The sequence below is a fragment of the Rhododendron vialii genome, chromosome 2a (genome assembly GCF_030253575.1).
Source record: "Rhododendron vialii isolate Sample 1 chromosome 2a, ASM3025357v1".
Lineage (NCBI taxonomy): Eukaryota > Viridiplantae > Streptophyta > Magnoliopsida > Ericales > Ericaceae > Rhododendron > Rhododendron vialii.
Genome location: NC_080558.1, coordinates 38297669 through 38319380, shown reverse-complemented (window position 1 = coordinate 38319380; position 21712 = coordinate 38297669). Strand labels below are relative to the sequence as shown.

The 21712-nt window shown below is 35.3% G+C and overlaps 1 protein-coding gene across 1 annotated transcript; it reads right to left on the bottom strand.

Annotated features, from left to right (window-relative positions):
* Window positions 1-4832: 4832 nt before the first annotated feature.
* LOC131315597 (probable indole-3-pyruvate monooxygenase YUCCA4) lies at window positions 4833-9500 on the bottom strand. Its single transcript, XM_058344758.1, has 4 exons — window positions 8234-9500; window positions 7427-7675; window positions 7187-7309; window positions 4833-5353 (listed from the first exon to the last, which is right to left on the bottom strand). Exons 1-4 carry the CDS (start codon window positions 8867-8869, stop codon window positions 5138-5140), a joined length of 1224 nt encoding a protein of 407 aa, XP_058200741.1. The 5' UTR covers window positions 8870-9500; the 3' UTR covers window positions 4833-5137.
* Window positions 9501-21712: the final 12212 nt, after the last annotated feature.

The window sequence follows — 21712 nt, the reverse complement described above, 5'->3', positions numbered from 1 at the left end:
TGCAACTCTATGGAACAACCGAGGTGTCTGACAAGTGTGGATCATTCAAGTATACTCTTACCGGCAAGCCATGAGGCCAAGAGGCTTGTAATCTAATGACACGTCCTCACTTCTTTCACATAGGAAGTGAGGTTTCGATTCTTACAAGAAGCGTGAGTGCTCGGGATCACTAGTGATGGTATGTAGGGGCCCGGGGACCGGGTGGCCCCAGCCCCTCTTGACATTTAAAATATTTTTAACTAACATTGCATGTAATATGGTTATTATTAATATAATTAATATAGCAATCTCTAAAATTATGAATAATTTTGATGTGATTTAGCCAAAAATTAAAGTTATTTTTACATTGTCAGGTAAAATTTTCTTAAATTCTTTCATAGTAAAAAATAATCACACATGTGCATTGCGATTGTCGACAATAATGCAAAAGGAATATGTCCACTATCCGATATATTGATATACCGCAAAGGTACGCCATATATTGAGTACATTTTTGCACAGAAATACTTCTTTTATATATGTTGCCCCTCTCAAGCCAAAATACTGGCTCCGCTACTGCTTAGTATGGTGGTTGATGCCTTTGAATTTGCCCCACTTATATGGTGCATAGTTAGTTTAAAACAAAATTCCGGCTCTGCCACCACCGGCAAAAGTATGTTAGTATTGTCAGGAAAAATGTGAACTGTGTGGGATAATAAATGGTGAGAATCCCACCCCTTGCTATACTCATATTAATTACTCATGCATGCTTGCATCAGCAATTGATTGGGAAGTTATCGGGTGTCGGTTGGCAGTTGTCAATCTGGTGTGGATTTAAAGCTACAGTTCCCTGCCGGGGAATCCCGATCGGAATCCCGACGTCCCGCCGGGCCCACTCCGGCCACCGGACGTTTGATTCGAGCCGTCCAAAAATTCTAAAAAAAAAAATCCGAGTGGACCTACGCGAGAATCAACGGCATCCGACTTGTTTAGGTGGCCGATCCAAATACTCCATTTTTTTTTAGAATTTTTGGACGGCTCGAATCAGCCGTCCGGTGGCCGGAATGGGCCCGACGGGGCGTCGGGATTTCGATCAGGAAAATGGGTCGGGAAGTGTAGACTTTCTGTTGTCTCAACTCTCAACAACGTGATGAGAGAGAGAGAGAGAGAGAAGAGAGAGAAACGTGTATGTCATAAATACAAAATATACGTCATAAATGAAGTGCCAATGTTTTCAATATTTTCCTGCTCGGAGCAGGTCGACAAGCAGGGTCGTAAAGATGGACTTTTAATAGAATGTAAATCCGTCCAAGTTTTTTTTATTTCTCATTCACCTATAAAAATTAATTGGTCATATTGCACTAATAAAAATTAATACGACTGATGACTCTTGGGCCTAGCTGATCAAGCAATCGTGTAGCTCCCCTTTTGTAGTGAGAGTTTGAAGGTTCGACTTGATGGGGAAGAGGTCATCACTTGTGATAATCACTAACTACTTCGTATGCCAAAAAAAAAAAAAAAACCGAGTAATATAACTAATGGCCTACTAAGTTTTTTGGGATTTTATCTTGTTTTGTCCTTATTCAATTTTTTCGCATTTGTTAGTTTTGCGTCTATTTTTTGTGAATTATTGATTTGTTTTGTCAAGACAAATCGGAAAAGCGCAACCAAATTAACAAAGCTATTTATACAAAAGGGTAGCTTAGATAATCAAAAGTTATGATACATATATGTAAGATGTTGTAAGTGTTATATGTTTGAATTGTTGTGTACTTAGACTTTTTTAAACATTTTGGGGTCCTAGGGATTGTAATATGGGGACCATATATGTTTTGGTAAGCAAATATAAAGAGACATAATTAGAAAAAAAAAAATTCTCAAAATGATTAGAATAAAATTGAATTATATATAAATTGAGTTTAATTAGAAAAAAATAAAATACGGAAACATAAACATACAATTATAGGAAGGGGAATTTTAGGAGAAGAAAAGTAGAGGAACTACCCTTTTGTATAAATAGCTTTGTCAAATTTTTCCAACTCAAAGCTTATGTCTCTCAGGTTTTATCAGTTTCTTTGAGGTCAGTCTATACGTAGTATTTGCTCCGACTTCAAGTGAGCCCCCACTAGTGAACGGTGGATTTATGATTTTCCAGGATCAATCCAGATTCGTATAAACTGACTCAAACATGTGATTAATTAGGAGGAAAAAAAAAACATTTTGGGTATTGAATTCAATACGCTTGCCACCTGGGTACTTTATTTTTATGTTGGTATTGTAAAAAGGTTGGCAACAAGATTCGAACTTGGACCAAAGGTTCAACAACGACGCAATATGTGTCGTGCACGATTTGGTGTGCGAACAACTATGAATATCAATCCGGCTCAAATTTTGGCCCAAAAAAAACCCCAAACGAACAGCAGTGTCGAAAACGATTTGGTGTACACAAAATATATATACCTGATTGTATATGATCCATCTTCAAATCCCGCACAAATGTTTGGAACCGTTTAATTTTGTTTAAAAAAGGGTCTTCAATAAAATCAGCTCGCGGATCAAAAATAAAAAATAAAATCAGCTCATTTGAATATCAATGAAGGCTTGATCGATTTTCACAGGAACGAAATTGCGAAAATCGATCAAGCTCTTACCAATAACTGAATAAGTTAATTTCTTTCAGATACATTTGAAAAACATATTTCAAACAAAGTAAACGATTCCGATGACTTGTGTGGAACCTCGAGATGTATCCCATACAATCTGATGTATATTTGCTTTACACCAAATGGTGTACTCATGGTTTTTTATTTATTTATTGAGAAAGAAGCTAGTTTTTGTTCTTGTTGTTATTTGGGTGTGTAATTTGGTCGTGGTTGTAGCATGGTTGTTGATAGCAGAGGATCCAAGTATCCAATGACCAAATTGGTAGTAGTAGGAGTATTAAATAACGGTATTAACTGATAATGTAAATGACGAAAGCTACCCAACGCGTAATGCTTGGCGTGTTTACAGTACAATTTCGTACCCTTACTTATGGTGTTCTCCAGTTACTAGTAGTACTACAAATAAATTTTGCCATCTCTAGACTAGTTGAACTTCTTTCCCAAGTACAAGAAATGTTTGGATGTCAAGCGGATATGACGTGGCGATGCCCCGTTGCCAATCTCAGTTGTCCAAAATATTTTGAACGGTCTAGATTTATTTTTTCTCTTTCCCCTCACCCGATCACTCTCTCTCCTCTTGTTCTCTCTCTAAATTTAGACCGTCTAAAACACGTTAGGATTATTTAGTACTCCAAAAGTATACTCTATCTTTTCGCATAACATGTGAATCCCATGTATTCCGGGAGTATTGAATAATTTCCCAAGTTCACCTCCGTTTGCATATAAAACTGGCCTCTCGTATTGGGAAAATTACCTTTTTAAGTATTGACTCTTCTAGGTTGAGACTCTCGTCACGTGAGAGGAAATATTCGACCAAATTATTATCATAATCTGAGATTGCATGATTGAGACCTCATGGCAAGAACACTGGTTAGCCACAAACCCGTCTACGAGTACCGACAGAAAGTGGGGCTGTTCAAGAAAAATCGAAAATCAGGAAACCGATTCAGACCAAACTGATTCGTGCCTTTTGAATTTTGTTCGTGAATTAATGATCCGGACACGGATTTGAAAATTAAAAAATCATGAGATACACATTAGGATTGGATTTTCATTTCAAAACCGTGGATTAACCGAACCGGACCATGAGATATTTAAAAAAAATAAAAATATATGTGTGTAATATTTATAAATAATTACTATTGTTATGAGTTTTTTAAACAATTTTACATTAATGTGATAATATTTGGTTGCTGCGTTGCTTTAGTTGCTTGTAAGGATTCTGGACAGGAACATATTACTCGCTGTAATGTTATCTAAACCGTGAAACCAGTAAGGCTGCAAACACTTATTAGTTGCACTTTGCATTTTTAGCTGGCAGTAGCATTATTTTATTTTTGTGGAAGAAAATCCATAAATAAAATCGGGACTGAACCGTGAGGCTCTTAGATTAGGATTGGATTGCATTTTCTAAAAATCGTGAGATACAGATTAGGATTGGATTCATAGGAATCTGATACAATTGGGCCCATGGACAGCCCTAACAGAAAGTGTACCGACCAAGTATCAAATTGGTGTGCGGAGCCTGCTTTCGGATAAAAACCATTTAGTAATTTTAAAATATTTTTTCGAGTAACCTTAAAAAACTCAGCTCAATCAGATAATTGCTTGATTCAATGAACGGAGTAATTTTTTTTATGTCTTTGGAAAAAAAACACTTTTATTGCACAATTCATACAAGACTTTACTCCAACTTTCTTTTTTTTGCCAATATTGTATGCATTAACGGAGGTCAGTGGGTGATAGAATTAGCACAGGAAGGTCTAGATGTTATCCATAACCCTGGCCTCCTAAATCCCGCCCCTCGTGATGCTCAAACCGAGGCCTCCACGAAGGAACTAAAGGAGACAGCCAATTGCACTAACAGTTTCTCGACTTTACTCTAACCTTTAAAGTGCCCAAGTAGTGAATGATTAGATTAATTAGCTTAGGACAACTCGATTTCTAAATTGATTCATTACACTAACAGTTTCTCGACTTTACTCTAACCTTTAAAGTGCCCAAGTAGTGAATGATTAGATTAATTAGCTTAGGACAACTCGATTTCTAAATTGATTCATTAATGTTGCGAACTAAGTTATACAATGTACGTGCGAGAACAGAAATGAGAGCGTAAAAACATTTTTCAAAAACATCCGAAACTACTAAAACTTGCAAGAACGAACATTGAAAATATGCACAAACAGAGAATGAGAATTGAAACAGCGAGCGTAATTCATCCTGATTATGTGACAAAGGTTGCAAACCATCATGAAGTTGGAACTTCATATGCTGTTGGAAAATTGTATGATACAAAGCTAAAAACCATACATACTAAGCAAACCCCCCAAGCAAAATTGGCAATATTTACAACTTGGACAAAAACATTATGGAAACAAAGGTAAAATAAAAATGAAAAGGTTCTGCTTGGTGACCATGAAACCCCCTTATACCCCTCAAATCAACTTTCTTCTCTTTTCTTTTTTTCCCTTTTGTGACGTCTTTTTTCTGATTGGCTATACTTGGAGGACAATATGGGAATTCCAAATTATGTTGGAGCCCTTGATTGTCTTCCATTGTTCAGCAATGTCTCCGGCAACGTTAAGGGAATCTGATGCAGTGCCAAGGAGGCCTCTTCTTGTGAACCCAACCGTATACAATCCTTTCTCCCCTTTCCAACTGTTTGGAAAGGGTGTTTTGGGCAGCCCATCCTCTGTGAAGAAATCACTACCCTGCAATTTCATAATTTCAACAAGAATTTAGTACACATAAGTTTGAAGTTTGTTTCCCTCTAAAAAAAAAAAGCAAATAGAACATTTCTAATGAGAAGAATCAGAAAAACATAATTGATCTAAATTCAAAAAACGGAATCGTATCAAAATTCGGAAACCGATGTGAAGGATCTTACAGTACCAGTACAAACACATTTAGTATCTATTTATGAAACACGAACATTTGCTCAAACGCTAACATCCATTTGGGCGCCCACATGAATGTGAGTGTGTTCTAGTGTTCTTCGTCTAAACCGTGCGCCGTTGCAGAAGAGTTGAATCTAGAATTTGTTCTCATCGCAACATACTCCCTCACAAGGCAACACCAAGCTGATGTGATCTAAATAAAACATATTGTCCAACATTAGCTTGTCTGTTTCTCAAACCCTCACTAGTAGTACTTAAATCCAACCGTTTCACTTGTCTAATATGTGATACACTTCAAATTTGAATCTTACGATACTCTCATCGCACACTTGTTTTTTTACTTGTTTTTTTTCAAGTGCCCGGGCTAGCTAATCCTCTCTCCGGTCCGGTCAGAGGTAGGTTATTCACGCCGGGAGTAGAAAATTCACAATAATTACTTTCTAGCGGCATGACCCCATAATCGAACTCTGATCAATCACATGGAAAGCAAAACTCACCAACCAACCGAACGAACTCACTCTGGTCAATCACATGGAAAGCAAAACTCACCAACCAACCGAACTAACCCTTAGGCGGGCATTGCACACTTGTTGGGGGTATAGAGAAACCAATAGGAATACACATGCACGATAACATATGTATCCTCGGAAGATAGAATATATCATGAAAGCTACGTATCATCATAGATCCGAACAAAAAAAATTCAAATGTTTCCAAAAAGTAATTCCAGTAACAGGGAATAGTCCAAACAAATGCCATCAGATTTTCTCTTTTGAATGAGGGAAACGAAACGTTTTGTAGTGTTCTGAAAATGTACGACAGAAAGAGACATGAGATTGCCGGTCATTAATAGAGCAGAAAAAACTAAATTTATTTAAATGGAAAAAAATGCTGTGTACAGATTATTTTCGCAACCAGGGGCAGACAGAGGAGGTGCAAGCGGGGGCCCGGCACACCCCCAATTATCCCACTAACTATACTATATATTCAAGTTAATTTGAAAAAGTTCTATAGAATCGGTCCCTGCAAGTCTCTTGAGTGGAAAATAAAAAATTGATAAAATTTCTATCTATGTTTGAAAAAAAAAACCCCCTAAAATTTCAAGTTATTGACAATTTTTGGGTCATGGGTATAAAATTATATGCAATTATGAATATGTAGACAATCTCGTCTCGTGGGTATAAAATTATACTATGCAATTATGAATATGTAGACAATCTCGTCTCGTGGGTATAAAATTATACTATGCAATTAGTACTATTTATATTATAGAATATAGTTTTTGTTCTCAATGTAAAAGTTCATGTGATTCGGCCCCGTTTTGTACAAATCTTGCATCCGCCAATGTTCGTAATTAAATAAAAGAAAAAATAGGTGTGCATGCACATGCACAGATTATTTTGTAAATGTACGTGGATCCAATTTGCAGACCCAGAGATGCTGCCGAGCAGGTGCAGAGCGGCCGTTACGGCCGTTCATCTCAGTACGGACGGTTAGGATCGAATCTAATACGCCCCTCTTGTGTATCGAACTACAACTAAAACTGCAACATGTATCAAACGGCTTCGAACATAGATATGTGTAATGTATGCATATAAATCTATCTACGTAGAATTGCTTCTTGGAAAAAGGGATTAAAACAAATACCTTAAGCCAACAAGGAACATTGCTCTTGTACCCAGTTGCTAAGATTATAGAATCAAACTCTTTTTCTTGCCCATCGATAAACTTGGCCCCGTGTCTTGTTATCTCCCTCACACCTTCCATAACCTAGAAAATTCCAATAAAAGAAAATTAAGAAATGCTAAAGATTGTGCAAAAGATTATGACAAATAGCAAAGAACATGTGATAGATACCATGTAAGGTGTGTTTGGTTTGCTAATTACCGTGATTTTACCAGATTTAATCTGTGAAATTGCTCCGACGTCGAGCACCGGGGTTTTTCCGGTGGCGTTTTTGAGCTCAATTGGGCCGGTTTTCGGACGCCGGAGGCCTAAACTGTCTGTGTTGCCTAAGGTGAAGTTGGCTGCCAGCAACAGAAGCTTGTCTACCAATCTCAGAGGTAGCCATTTGAGAAGGGCCATTGCTATTCCAAAAGTTGAGAAGCCAAACATCTCCCTAGGCAGAATATGAACCTGAAAATACAGAGTTGGCCTTTTAATATACAAGTATTTCCAAGAAATTTCTACAAAAGGCAATCATTACACCCCTGACCCCTCAAAAAATTAACTTTTTATATATAGAGTATAAGATATTTTTCTACCCTCCACCAAATGAAGAAGGTAGAAAGATACCTTCCAAATGCTCAAATGTCAAATTTTCATTTAGCAAACCAAGAAACAAAAAAAATTATTTTTGAAAGTGGGACAAAATAAAAGGCAATGGACTTTCAAAATTAGAGTGATCAAATATGGATAGATCAAAATTAAATAAAAGAAAAAGAAATAACCCAAGAAATATATGCATGTAATGATTAGAACATGAATAACAAACACATGAAAGGAGTTGTTTAAAACAGAAATTTTGAACAAAAAAAATTACCAACTTGACCCTTAGACCAAGTATTCTATTCGGTTATTACTAAAATCGCCCTTTGGGGGAGAAATATGGTTTCAAATGCCAAAAGATTTTATATTTTTCTTCCAAACCCAGAAAAAAAAAAAGAGATTAAATTCAAAGATGAAAGAACTTACAGTGTTTCTAACAACCATATGAGGGCTTGCATTGTTCCTGCAGAGGTCCAAACTGACCTCCATGCCAGAATTCCCACACCCAACAACCAAAACCCTCTGGTTTTTAAAATCAGAACCAGACTTGTACCCGCTCGTATGCACCACGGCCCCATCAAACCTCTCGATCCCGGCGATCTCCGGCGTGAACGGTTCGGCGTTTTCGCCCGTGGCGACGATCAGCCACCGGCAAACGTACTCACAGTCCTGAGTCCTGACCCTCCATATCCCCGCACTGTGATCGTACTCTGCCTTTTCCACACCTTGGTTGAACAATGGCTGAATGTTGAAGTGCTCAGCGTACGACTCCAGGTAGGAGATGAACTGGTGCTTTGTTGGGTATTTTGGGTAAATTTCTGGGAAACCAAACAGAGGGAGCTCGCAGAATTGTTTGGGGAGGTGGAGCTTCAGGCGATTGTAGCTCCTCTGTTGCCACAATGAAGCTAAGCAATTGCTTCTCTCGAGAATCAGAGAGGGTACACCGTTTTCCTTGAGGCAAGCAGAGACTGCTAGTCCGGACGGCCCTGCGCCGACTATGATTGGCCCTTCGATTTTCAGGCATTTTGGTTGATCACCCACTTGATTTTTCCAGAAACCCATGTGGAAAAACCTCCAAGAAGAGAAAATCCGAAGAAGGAAAATCCTGTTTCTTGATGCCTTTCCCCTGTTTTTTTTTTTCACTCTGTAATGCTCTGTTTCTTTTTCTTTGTTTGATTTACGAGACAAAATGCGCAAGAAAGCCCAAGAAAACTAGTACAAAGAAACGGAAAGAGAAGAAGATAAGGGCGGGCTGTTTATTAATGACATTTCCTCTGTTTCTTCCCTCTGAAAGACTGGTTTTTTATTTAAATTTCCCCTTGTGTTTTTTCTCGAGAGAGTATGTGAAGCATGTAGTGGGAATTTAAAGGGGGAAGAAAATGGGGTAGTGGGTAGGGTCAATGGAGGCAGCGAATCGCAGTGAGTTCTGAGACTTTTTTAAATGCTTTGGAATGCAGGGTTATTGAAGTGGAACTGTGAGATGAACAGAGGTTTTTATGAGAAGTGAAAGGTGTGTGAGAGAGAGAGAGAGAGAGAGAGAGAGAGAGAGGTGTAATGGCGGCGTGAAGGTTAAGGAAAGGATTTGGTTTCTGTTTCTCAAGGCAAGGCCTCTCCTTCTCTCTCTCCCTCCGTGCAGGGTTTAGGAGGGGACTTGTGAGAAATGTGTGCCTTTGGGGGAGATTAATGGAAGTGCATTTATAAGTTGGGCAGAGAGAGATTTTTATACTAGTTGCAGATCAGATTTGGGCATATCGCCCTCGCACTTGGAGCTTTTTTGGGCAAAACACCTGTGAACCAAGATTCTTCTATGAATCTACCTGTAATGCAATATCACGTTTTTAAAACTTTTATGTGGCAATCTCTCAATCGAATTAAAAGTTTTATGTGGCAATCTCTCAACCAAGATTCTTCTATGATTCTATGGGTTTGTTGAATTGTTGTCTTTCTATTCATCAAATATCGACAATCGAATTATATTTGCCGGAACAAAAATGAATAGTCAAAAGAGAGGACTTATTTATGGCTCTGTCATAAACGAATTTTTTACGGCCGCACCCAATCGCGACCGTTCAAAAGTGTTTTGAACGGTCCGAATTTTAATAAAATTTTTTTGAATTTTTTATTTATTTTTCTAGATTAACATCTGGATCATCCAAAACACTTTTGGATGATCGTGATTGGCTCCGTAAACAACTATTTATGACTCTTCCGTTAAAAAGATTCTCTCTTGTCAAAATTGATCATGAGCCCACTGTCGCACAACATATTATTCCCTTGTCGCAATGTAGCCCTTAAGAAATTCGACAAACATAACGAACTATCCCGTAAGAAAATTAGTTATTGCTACTACCGCTTCTGTCTGTCTTTGTCTTTTTGTAAGAACCTATATCCAAAGAAGAACGCGTCATCAAATCCTAATTACAAATTCACAATCAACCAAATTGTCTTTTGTAGCCAGTGAAAGACTATTTTCACACATTTGCACCTTTCACAAACTACAAATGGACAGTGTGGTCTAATGTACTCCCTCTATTCCATATTGAAAGTCCACCATAAAAAGTTATGTCATTTTTTAAATCAAAAAATCAACTACTTCCGTGTATAATTTTTTGAATTTTTTCGCACCAAAATAAAAATACTAATTGAGATCTTTAATACGGTGCGAAAAAATTTAAAAAATTATACACGGAAGTAGTTAATTTTTTGATTTGAAAAGAGATAAGAGAGAGAAAGTGGGACTGTCATTGTAGAACGGATGTAGTAATTAACATTTGATGATGTCAGACAGATTTTGTCGGATTTTCAAGCAGCTACATCACGACATGGATTAAATTTGTTTGGCGACAAGAGATAATTTGTAATTTTTCAAACGTGAGGGAGAATCTATAATTTGCTGAAACCTCGGGGGTAATTTGATAATTTGCCCAACTTGATTTGTTTGGATGTGTATCAATTTTCGATCAATTTGATTTTATAAAAAGATGATAAACACATCAAGCCTTCTAATGGACGACTAAGATCGTCCAATTAAATTGGTGATCCCATTGAGTTTACATGACGATCGCCATAGATTTTAAGACAAATTGTAAATATTAAATCTACCGATAAAATTCTAAATATTAAATCTATCAAAACACGAAAGAAAATTATAAATTTTGGTATTGATATAAGGATAGAAACGCATAAATCATAACAACTAAGAATTATAAAAGTTTGTGAAGTGTCTACCGACATAAATTATGGTAAAATATCACTAGATACGGAAATATGCAAAATTTTAAAAGTACAACAATTCTGCAAAAAAGTCAATAGATATGTAAACTATCTTTTTCTTGTTCATAAATTTTTAGTTTTAAATTTATCAAAATTCATGATAAATATTGTAAAATTGTCGTGGCCATATCATATATTTTGAATAAAGTTCAGTGAAAATATTAACCAAAATCTCTGCGAAAATCAGCCTTTCAAGTTGGAGGATGGCTAGTATTTTGGTTTCAAAAATGAACAATGTTAGGTACGCACAAATATTATTCTAATGGAACATCTCTTTTGATGGTAGATCAAAAATAAAATAAAAAATCTCTTTTGATGGGTGCACGAATTCAATCCCACTTCCGGTTATAATATTGGCTCACATTTAGATTTCCTAACATTTTAACTACCAAAAAAAATTGCAAATAAAAGACAAAAAATTGTTATCCCAAGTGTCTTCTCCCATTTCCCATGTTCGGTTTCATCGGGCGGTTCCGAGGAAACCTTATAAAACATCTAAAAAAAATCTTAAATTTCAATCTCATAGTTTCTAATCAAATTTTGATGATTCGAACCGCTCAATGTGTTCAAAATGTGATTTTAAGAGGTACTTGCGAGAAATCGGCAAAAAAATCGGGAATGACTTGATTTGAGCAGTTTTTTAATGAAGCATTCAATAAAAAACTGTTCGGATGAAGTCCTTTCTGGTCATTTTTTTTGCTGACTTCTCGTGTGTACCATTAAAATCATGTTTTGATTATATTGAGTAACTCAGATCATCGAAATTCGATCGAAAATTTTGGGATATTTTTTTAGATTTTTTTTAGGTGTCCCCGAAACTGCCCCGATATTTCATTACGGATTAATATCAATTGATGATTTTTCACTTTTACATATTTCATCCGTCTTAAAAAGATTGTCCGCTTCGCAAAACGTGAACTTAAAAAAATATTTTATAAAAAAAAAAAATCAAACTTCGTTTTTGATGAACTAACATAACTCAATGAAATTTTGTAGCTTCTTAACAAATATGTATAATTTTAAGTTCTCATTTTGTAGACCAGGTAATTTAATTTTTGATATAGCAATTGATGTCTGATTAAGCTGATTTTTCATGTGTACATATAATTTTGCGGGCCCTGGAAGATGAACAATTCAAATTACTACCGTGAGCCCACAATGGGTGGCAAGAACTATGGAGTTTCTACCTCATCCGAAAAGAATTTAATCTCTATTTTTTGGGCTTTTTCCCGCTGCCTTTCAAGGAAATGGGCTCCCCTATTGAGTAAGGGTAGTTCTTCTGAATTTCGAACAATCTTCTATCTCCTAAGCTACATGTAAATCGAATAAAAAAACAACGGGTACATCAAAATGTGAGACACACCTCGAGGTACCATATAAAATGGTCGGATCTGTTCAAATTTGTGTGAATATATTTTTAATAGACATTCTAAACAATCATTTCATTCGAATATAGAGGCTTGATCAAACTTAGTAGGGCTCATTCCAAACAACACTACTACGAGTACATATAGGGACTCATCTTGGGTCCCAAAAAAATGATTGGACCTTCATTGTGTAAAAAATATTTTTATCCTAAGTCCCTTAAAAAAATCAACTCAATCAGATATCAATAAAGGTGTTAACATCCCAGAATTCAAGCCTAAACTCTAAATCAAAATTGGATGTTTTATAAACCGCATTACCAATATTCGGTTGAGCTGATTTTTTTAAGGGACCTACAACAATATATTTTGAATTATGTGAGTGCATTGAATCATCTTCGTGAGACCTGAAACGGGTCATAAAGGATGTACACGTGGATACAGATCGTAACCATATCTATTCTGTACTCCAAATGAACTCATCTATAGGAACCGACAAGAAGTGCATCGATGGTGCAAAGATCTGCCCGCGGGCCAATTTTGGGTTCAACATAAATAATCTAAACTGTTCATTGATTTTAAAATATTTGTTCAAGTGGCCTGATTACTAAAAGTGTTTGATCCAATGTACCAAAATTTCAATCAAAATACTTGATCCTGAATTCTAAATGAAAAATTAGTAAACTGGATCAAGTAAGGGTTATTCGCAAAAAAAATATTTCAATGTAAAAAAAAATTCAGATAATTTATGCAGGAACTAAAAGTTGGCCCGTACAGGTTGATCGGTGCACCATAGGCGCACTTCTCGACAGTTCCTATAGGATTTTCGATTCCAAATACTCTGCCTATCCCAAATTATTGTGTACTAGCGAATGCCTGTGCCTGAAGGCACGGCACAACATATTTGGAATACAACTAAAGATATTTGTAGAACAATGAGCAAAATGAGGACATGTTAAAAAAATGGGTAGGAACAAATTAAACTTTGGAATATGTGCAGGACAATTCGAGATGCAAATAATATTCAAGTTTTACACAAATTTTCAAAATCAATAAATCACTCAACACACGTAATAAAAATTAACTACGTCAAACCAAATATAAAGTCACTTAAGTCTCTGACAAATGGAGTACTAAAAGGCAATGGTGCACTCTGCTGGTGTGAACCGATGGAATAGAAAAGCTTCAATTGGCTTGGCGTAGATGAATGGCAACAACTTAATTGGTCTCGTAATGTACTATGCCATTCAACTGACCCACGTTGCAGAAGGCATAGTAGTTGAAGCTAATGAATTATGACAGAGCAATTCTATTTGTATGAGGCATTTTTACAAACACCTAGGATGCATTAAAATAAGGAACTTCCGGTTTGCCCGAAGACTACCGCCTGAACATACCGATTACAAATTGGGTACACGCAATGCATGCGTAGGGCATGAAAACAATACAATCAGATTATACAACGTACAGGGCATGAATCAACATTGCACAAAAAAAGAAGAAGGTATAATCAGCCGTGCTTACCTGTAACAATTCATTTCCAAATGGCCGTAACAATTCGTTTCCAAATGGGTAGCTGCATATGTTTTCGTTTCCAGAGTGACTTTTGCAATTCCTTTCCAAATAGCATTACAGGGCACGAAAACAATGTTGGGTCGTTAGGGAGACCACCGCCGGCGCGGGGAGAATGAGGTGGTGGCCAACCTACGTGATGGGAGGAGGTGGAGGAAGGCCGTATTCGGAGAGAGAGAGGGTCTGAAAATCAAATCGTATTATCGTATTCGCAGAGAGAGAGAGAGAGAGGGGTCTGGAAATGAAAATCGGATTTCCAAAATAGAAGGGGAATGTGTGATTAGAAAATGGTCAAAAAAAGTTATCAATTTACGGACATGCCATTTTGTAGAATGGAGGGTAGAGATTTATGCAGGAGGAAGAGATAAATCTGGAGCGTTGGTTGTCTTTTGGATTCAAACACAGCTCTGTTTTATTATATAGATGTTTTTTTTTTTTGGGATCTCTCGGAAATTTGTCTATGCATCACAATTAATACATTTTTTTTATGATTTTGAAATTTTTGTTTAATAATATAAATTGAGATTCATCAAATAAGTTTCATAAATAATTAAAAAAGAATTAGACAACTTTTTGAAATGTTCAGGAAAAAAAAAAAGATCACAATAATTTGGGACGGAGCCCCATTTATACATTTTCAATTAGACTGATTTTTTGGCAGAATTACCTGAAAAAGTGTATTTTAAAATTAGGGATCTCTTAGAAATTTGTCTATACACCACAATTAATATGTTTTTTTTTATGATTTTGAAATCTTGGTTTAATAATATAAATTGAGATTCATCAAATAAGTTTCATAAATAATTAAAAAAGAAATAGACAACTTTTTGAAATGTTCCAAAAAGAAAATAATCCCAATAATTTGGGATGGAGCCCCACTTATATACATATTCAATAAGACTGATTTTTGGCAGAATTACGTGAAAAAGTGTCTTTTAAAATTAACGGTGCTCTTCTCATGGGTGCCCCTAGCATTTAGATCTATTAAGGTCCCGTTGCGGTTTTAGAAATAAGAGCTTATGTTTTTGAAAAGTAGCTTATTTTTTGAATTAAAAATGATATATTGTGAGAGAGTGACCTGTCATAAGAAGCGGGAATAAGTACTTATTTTTTAAAAAGAAAATGTAGAACACACCATAACACTGGTTTACAAACTCTCCTATAGCCGGATCAAAAAAAAAAAAAGAGTCCTGCTACCGGTACAGATTTTTGTGCACAGATTGTGCACAGATTTTATTGTGGGGCCCACCACGGGTCCCACACAAATCATCCAAGCCGTTCATTAAATGTAAAACATTTTTTCAAGGGTCTCCGTAAAAAATAAGCTCATTCCAATACCTATAGGTGCTTCATCCAACCATCTAACTTTTCATTCAGATTTTCGGATAATGAAAAGTTATACGATTGGATCGAGTATCTATAGGTATCGGATTGAGATTATTTTTTGCGGGGACCCTTGAAAAAATATTTTACATTTAATGAACGGCTCGAATGATTTGTGTGGGACCCGTGGTGGGCCCCACAACAAAATTTGTGCACAATCTGTGCACAAATTGTATGTGTGTGTAGCATTTCTGAAAAAAAAAAACTCTCCTATAGCCACTCACAGTGCACATACTGACGGGTACCAATGGCAACACAGGACCTACTATTGGTATCACACGGAAAAATCCAATTTAAAACAAAAAACCGGATTGGCAATGTAAAAAATTAGTTCAATTCAATGTGTGCAGATGCTCGATCTTGTCTTCCCATTTTTCCTCCAATTTTTTGATTTTTGTTGATTTTTCAAAAACGGAAAGATTGAATTGAACATCTACACATATCGAATTGAACTGATTTTTTGCGATGCCTACTCAAATTTTAAAAAAAAAAAATATTAAACGGCTCGAATTTTCGTGCAAATCGGCAGTGGGCCGACTGACGGGGGTACCGACGGTTCTTTAGGCTTTTCTGTTGACACTGGAGTGTTCACTCGTGAAGCGAACCATTGATTTCGCCACTTGTACGGAGGCTTCGACTCTGGCAGGCGCTGATGTCATCTGATCTCATCCCACATCACTCCTGCTGGTCACGTGGCTCTGACTAGAGATCTAACATCACCCAATCACATCTTGACCCACTCGTTTACACGCGAGGTTAATTATTTGCCTTGAAGAGACTAATTGAAAAGATATAAAAGAATATGAATTATATTAAAAAAATTTAAAGAAGACGGTATTTTAGATAAATAGAGGGTGTTCCGGTTTCAGGAAAAAAAAACTTTTTGAAAAAAAATGCAATTTCAAACTCAAAAATTATGTGTTTACGTAAATAATTTTTCTATCAATATGAATCTTGTTTAATAAATCTCATTAAGATCTTTTACACGGTGCAAAAAAATTGAAAAAATATTTTTTATTTTTATTATATTTCAGTTTGAATTTACTTTCGTTTGAAAAAAAGAACTTTTTGTAAAAGTGAAACACCCTCTAAGACAGTTGTTTGATATTTTTTTCATCGTTAATGAACCTTTTTTGTTTTGTTTTCGGTTGAGTTGGTTGATAAGGCCATCCGCAGTGGCATAATTAAAAGTAAATTATTTTTACAGTTAACAATATTGGGATAAGAGATGGCTCACAATGGTATAATTAAATTTAACAACATTCTTAAAAATAATCAAATTTTGGGCTTTGGATAACCAAAACTAGCAACTTTTTTCAATAATCAAAATTTGTGGATCTCACACCACATAAGTTAACTGGTTCTAAAATTTATGTACACGTGTGTTTCAAATGGTATTTTCTTCTCATTTTCTTTGCCTGCTCTATATCTCATTTTCTTCAGCCACAAACTCTTTCTTTTTCTTTCCCTCCAAAAGTGAAGTTCATATCTTTCAATCATTTACAATTCAACTCATTGTCACCGGATTAAGGTATTTCACTTTGTTTTCCGTTTTTATTTTATTCTTTTTCATTCCTCTCCCTGTAGTTGAGTACATGAAGAATCTTGCATTCTTTTACAAATTCAAGAACACATCTGTTTTTTTTTTGAGTACATGATTTTTTTTTCCAAATTTATAATAAGAGGGAAGAAAGTCACCAATTTTTTTTCAAAAATTAAGAGAAAATCGATATATTTTTGTCAAAAAAAAATCGTAATGGAGGGAAGTGATCAATGGTGGAAAACATTTGTCGCCACATTAAGGTATTTCACTTTTTTTTTCCGTTTTTATTTTATTCTTTTTTCGTTCCTCTCCCCGTGGTTGAGTACATAAAGAAACTTACGGAGTATATTTTTTTACAAATTCAAGAACACATTTGTTTTTTTTTTAGTACATGATTTTTTTTCCAAATTCATAATATTAGGGAAGGAAGTCACCAAATTTTTTTCCAAAATTAAAGGAGAAAATCGAAATATTTTTGCAAAAAAAAAGTGTAATGGAGGGAAGTGATCAATGGTGGAGAACACAAGGGGAGAGAGAGTGTAATTGTTGTGTATCCTTTATTTTAGTTATGGACTAGAAATGACCATTATGGACCTCAACATTGTTAAGTTTAGCAACCTCAACATTGTTAAGCCGGTCCTTTTTTTCGGCTATAATTTTATATTTTTTAAACTTCTCTCATCAAGATGAATGATTAATCCAAAATATCACACGAATCTAACAAAAACTTAGAAAAGACGAGCAAAACACATAAAATGAATGAAAAAAATTTAAGTTTACAAGAATGGAGAGTGATTTTGCTACTCTACAAATTGTTAATGACACTTTTCAAGAGAGTGCCAAAATCGATATGAGTTGATTTTGAATAATTTGAGGAATGCCAAAATCACTCCCCTGGAGATTTTACTCATTCTGTCTCATTTTAAGTGTTCATGTTTTTATTTTGAAATGTCCTAAAATAACTGTTCACTTTCTAAAAATAATCATCCAAATATGTCAAACTTCCAATATTACCCCTAAAAAATATCATTTCTTTCGTAATTGATTTGATAGCTTTTGATATTCATGTTATTTTTGGATTGACAACATTTTTCAATTTAAAATATTTTTCATGGTTTTAAAAATTTTGTATAGTAAAATTGATTGAGATTTATCAAATAAAATTCATATTCCATATTTTTTGAGATTAATATTGAAAGATATAAACAATTTAAATACATAATATTAACTTCACAAATTATATGGTTAATTTTGGAAATATAGAGCAAAAATTTAGAATTTTTAAAAAAACTCTATTTTCCGTAAAAGATATTTAAATTGTGACGAAGGCAGTACTATTTTTCCACGCAGGACCCAACGCCACTGAAATTACCAAGAAAGACCCTGACACGCCCGACTGGAGTATATCAGTGCACGCCGTACGGCTTACGTAAACGAGGGGACCTTCTCCGTATTTTGATTTGATCGTCGGGGCTATTTTTGTCATTGAAAACTGGGCAACCGTCTCTTCTGTTTCCATGTATGGGAAAGATTTCGGAGGGTAAGCAACTAGTCAATAGTTTCTCCGTGATTTTGGGCCGTCGGATGGCACCTCAAAAGCATTGCATCAGCATCACACAGAGAACGAAGAACGTGGAACGGCTGCGCTTGCGTCAGTCCATTTCGTTGACTTTTGTTTCCATGTGATGCAATGATATGATTGGCATATTAAAGGAGATTCTCCACACTTATTTTTAATTTGTAATACAATAAGTGTTGCATTTTTGATATTATCAAAAAAAAAGAAGAAGAAAAATAATTTTGGCATTTCAAATGTTGATAATCACAATTCAATTTATTTGTTTTTTAAGATTCATGTTATTTGTATTTCGAACACGAAACGACAAAAAATAGAGCGTGATTATTAAAAAGTAGAGTATCAAAATCAATTAGTATCTAAGAGAATGACTAGGGATATACATATTTGTTTACAGATCGGGACCCAATTAGGAGAAACACAAATCATCGAACTCGTTCATTACTTTTAAAATAGTTTTTCCAATAACTCGACAAAAAATCAACTCAATCGGACAAAAGTACTTAATCCAATAGTCTAATTTTCTTTAATATTTAGGATATTAAATTTGAATAAACAATTGAACAATTGGATGAAAGATTTAGAGTTATCTAACAAATCTTCTCTTGGTGTGATTTGAAAAACTATTTTAAAATTAATGAACAACTTGAATAATTTGTGTGTGACCCAAAATGGACGTCATTCCGCAATCTATGCGCATGTGTTTACAAGTCAAGGTTCTGAATATCGTACCGGTTAGAGTACTAGTTTTTCTACTAGTACGGTACGTACCTGTACCAGTGAGATACCGGATACCATTTTGGATTTATTCTTATTATTGTTATTTTCTCACATAAAAGAATTAATAGCATAATTTACACATTTATTAAAAAGAAATAAAAAATAGTCTGGTATTTGTCCAATACTGACCGGTATTGTCCAATATTTGAAGAAGAAAAACAGATCGAAAAGTAGTCTGATACCGTCCGGTATTAGCTGGTATCAACCGGTATTTGAGCCGAAACAAAATTAGAGGTGTATGGTACCAGATTTGGACAATACCAATACATTCTAGCCAAACGGTACAAGATTCATAACTCTCGTGCAAGTAGCCTTTCTATTGATAGATTAAACTAACCTTCATGGTTCAATTACCATAGTTCTATCGTATAGATTGGGAGTGTAACAGTGATGCACAGACTGGTGGGGCCCATTTCAGGTCTCGTAAAAATGATCCAAATTGTTTGTTTAAATTCAAACTAATATTTCACGTAGCCCTTTTAAAAATTCGGCTCAATTAGATAACTGTAAATTATTGATCCAATTCTAATAGCTTTCTTCAAAATTCATACAAAAATCAGAATCCTAAATTATGAATGCAAAATTTGAAAATTGGATGAACCACTTACAATTATCCGATTGAGTTGAATTTTTGTAACCTGCTCAAAAAATTTTATTCAAATTAATGAATGACTTTTAGATCATTTTTGTGGGACCCATTTGTCGATATGCACCATCGATTCCCCATTGTACCCATAGTTTTGCAAGTATGGAAAATGTTAACCACAACCTTAGGGCGGTGAATAGTGTGTAAAAAGTGCATTATATCCAAGAAAAATTTATTGATAATCGCGAGATGTGCGTACTGAAATTTTATCTTGTTGGGCATTATATATATACTATTCACAACCTAGTGGACAGACGGAAGTTAGCAAGACAGACTCTTTAAAAAAATTAGTTAGCTTTGATATCGATAGATTGAATAACTCGTTTCAAAAGAAAAGGTAGCTTAATTTTAATCTTAAATTGTCAATTTAAAATAATTCATTTACGGATTTATAGTTATATCAATTTAAAATAGGAGTAATTCATTTTCAGCTTCCTCAACGGAGAGCCACTTACCCTGCCAAAAATGGACTGAGCCATTTCTTCGGCCAAAATTGGCTGAGGAAATGACCCAGGCCTTTTGTGCTACGTTAGCTCTTCCCCTCCAATTTCAATTGTTAAAACAAATTTGATGGACAGCCATGTGGCGCATTAGCGGAGCTACTAAGGGTGCCAGCGCATTGGACTATCTTTCTTATTAACATAAGTTTTATATCTCGTGTATATCAATTAATTATGGGGAATTTATAGAAATGATTCTCTTAGTTTCACTCGAGTTTCATTTGCGTCCTTCAAGTATCAATTGCAACTCTTTTAACCTTTAAATTTGGTTTTTGAATCAAGTTGGTCCAATTGACAACGTCTATCAGCAAAACTAGACGGTAAAAATCAGATTGAGGACATATGTCATCAATTGAACTAACTTGGTACAAACTGCAAACGTACAAACTGCCATCAATCTGATTTTTTTCGTCTAGTTTGGCTGACAGACGTTATGAATTGGACCAACTTTGTATGAAAACCAAGCTTAAAGGTCAAAAGAGTTGCAATTGATACTTAGAGGACGAAAATGAGACTCGGGTGAAACTATGAGGACTACTTATATAAATTTTCCATTAATTATTGAGGAAACTTGAACACCAACATTTTATTGGTCGATAACGTAAAGTTTTGAATACCAACTTTTTTGCATTCAGGAATCATAAACTTTGGCTAAACTTTAAACTTCATTCTTTCATAGTAATACGATATCTCTAAGAATTAACAAATGCTAGTCCATAGAGCCCAAATTTTTTTTTTATTTTGAGCATCCTAAATTATGCAAGTGATATCATGCGGTAATGACACTGCATGTTTGCGAATGATATAATAGCAACAATACTTGAGATTAATTCTTTAATTTATCAAAACCGCTCAATAAAAACTTGAATGACTAGATTTAGTCTTGAAAATTTACCGAACAAAAATTCTTTTCATAGTTGGGTCCCCTCTGATTTCACTTCCTAGCTCCGCCACAAACATTGCATTTCCCGTATATGTTTTTTGTGTCCCTGGAGTATCATATAAGAATGTCGGTCCTTCGTAGATGCATATCATATAAGCTTTGTTCATCGTAGTATTTCCTGTGCTTGGCTGTTGTTTCTTCAGTTCACTCCCTCAAAATAAATGGAGTGTAAGACTAAATTGTTGCTTTATTTCTAGTCTAGTATCCTCTCCACTATCTACTGCATATGTGCACATTCTGATGCTGTGGCCCAGAAAGTTGTGAAACAGCAAACTAAAGCAATATATAGCCCTGCATACTCTGATACAAAGGAGCCCAGATCACA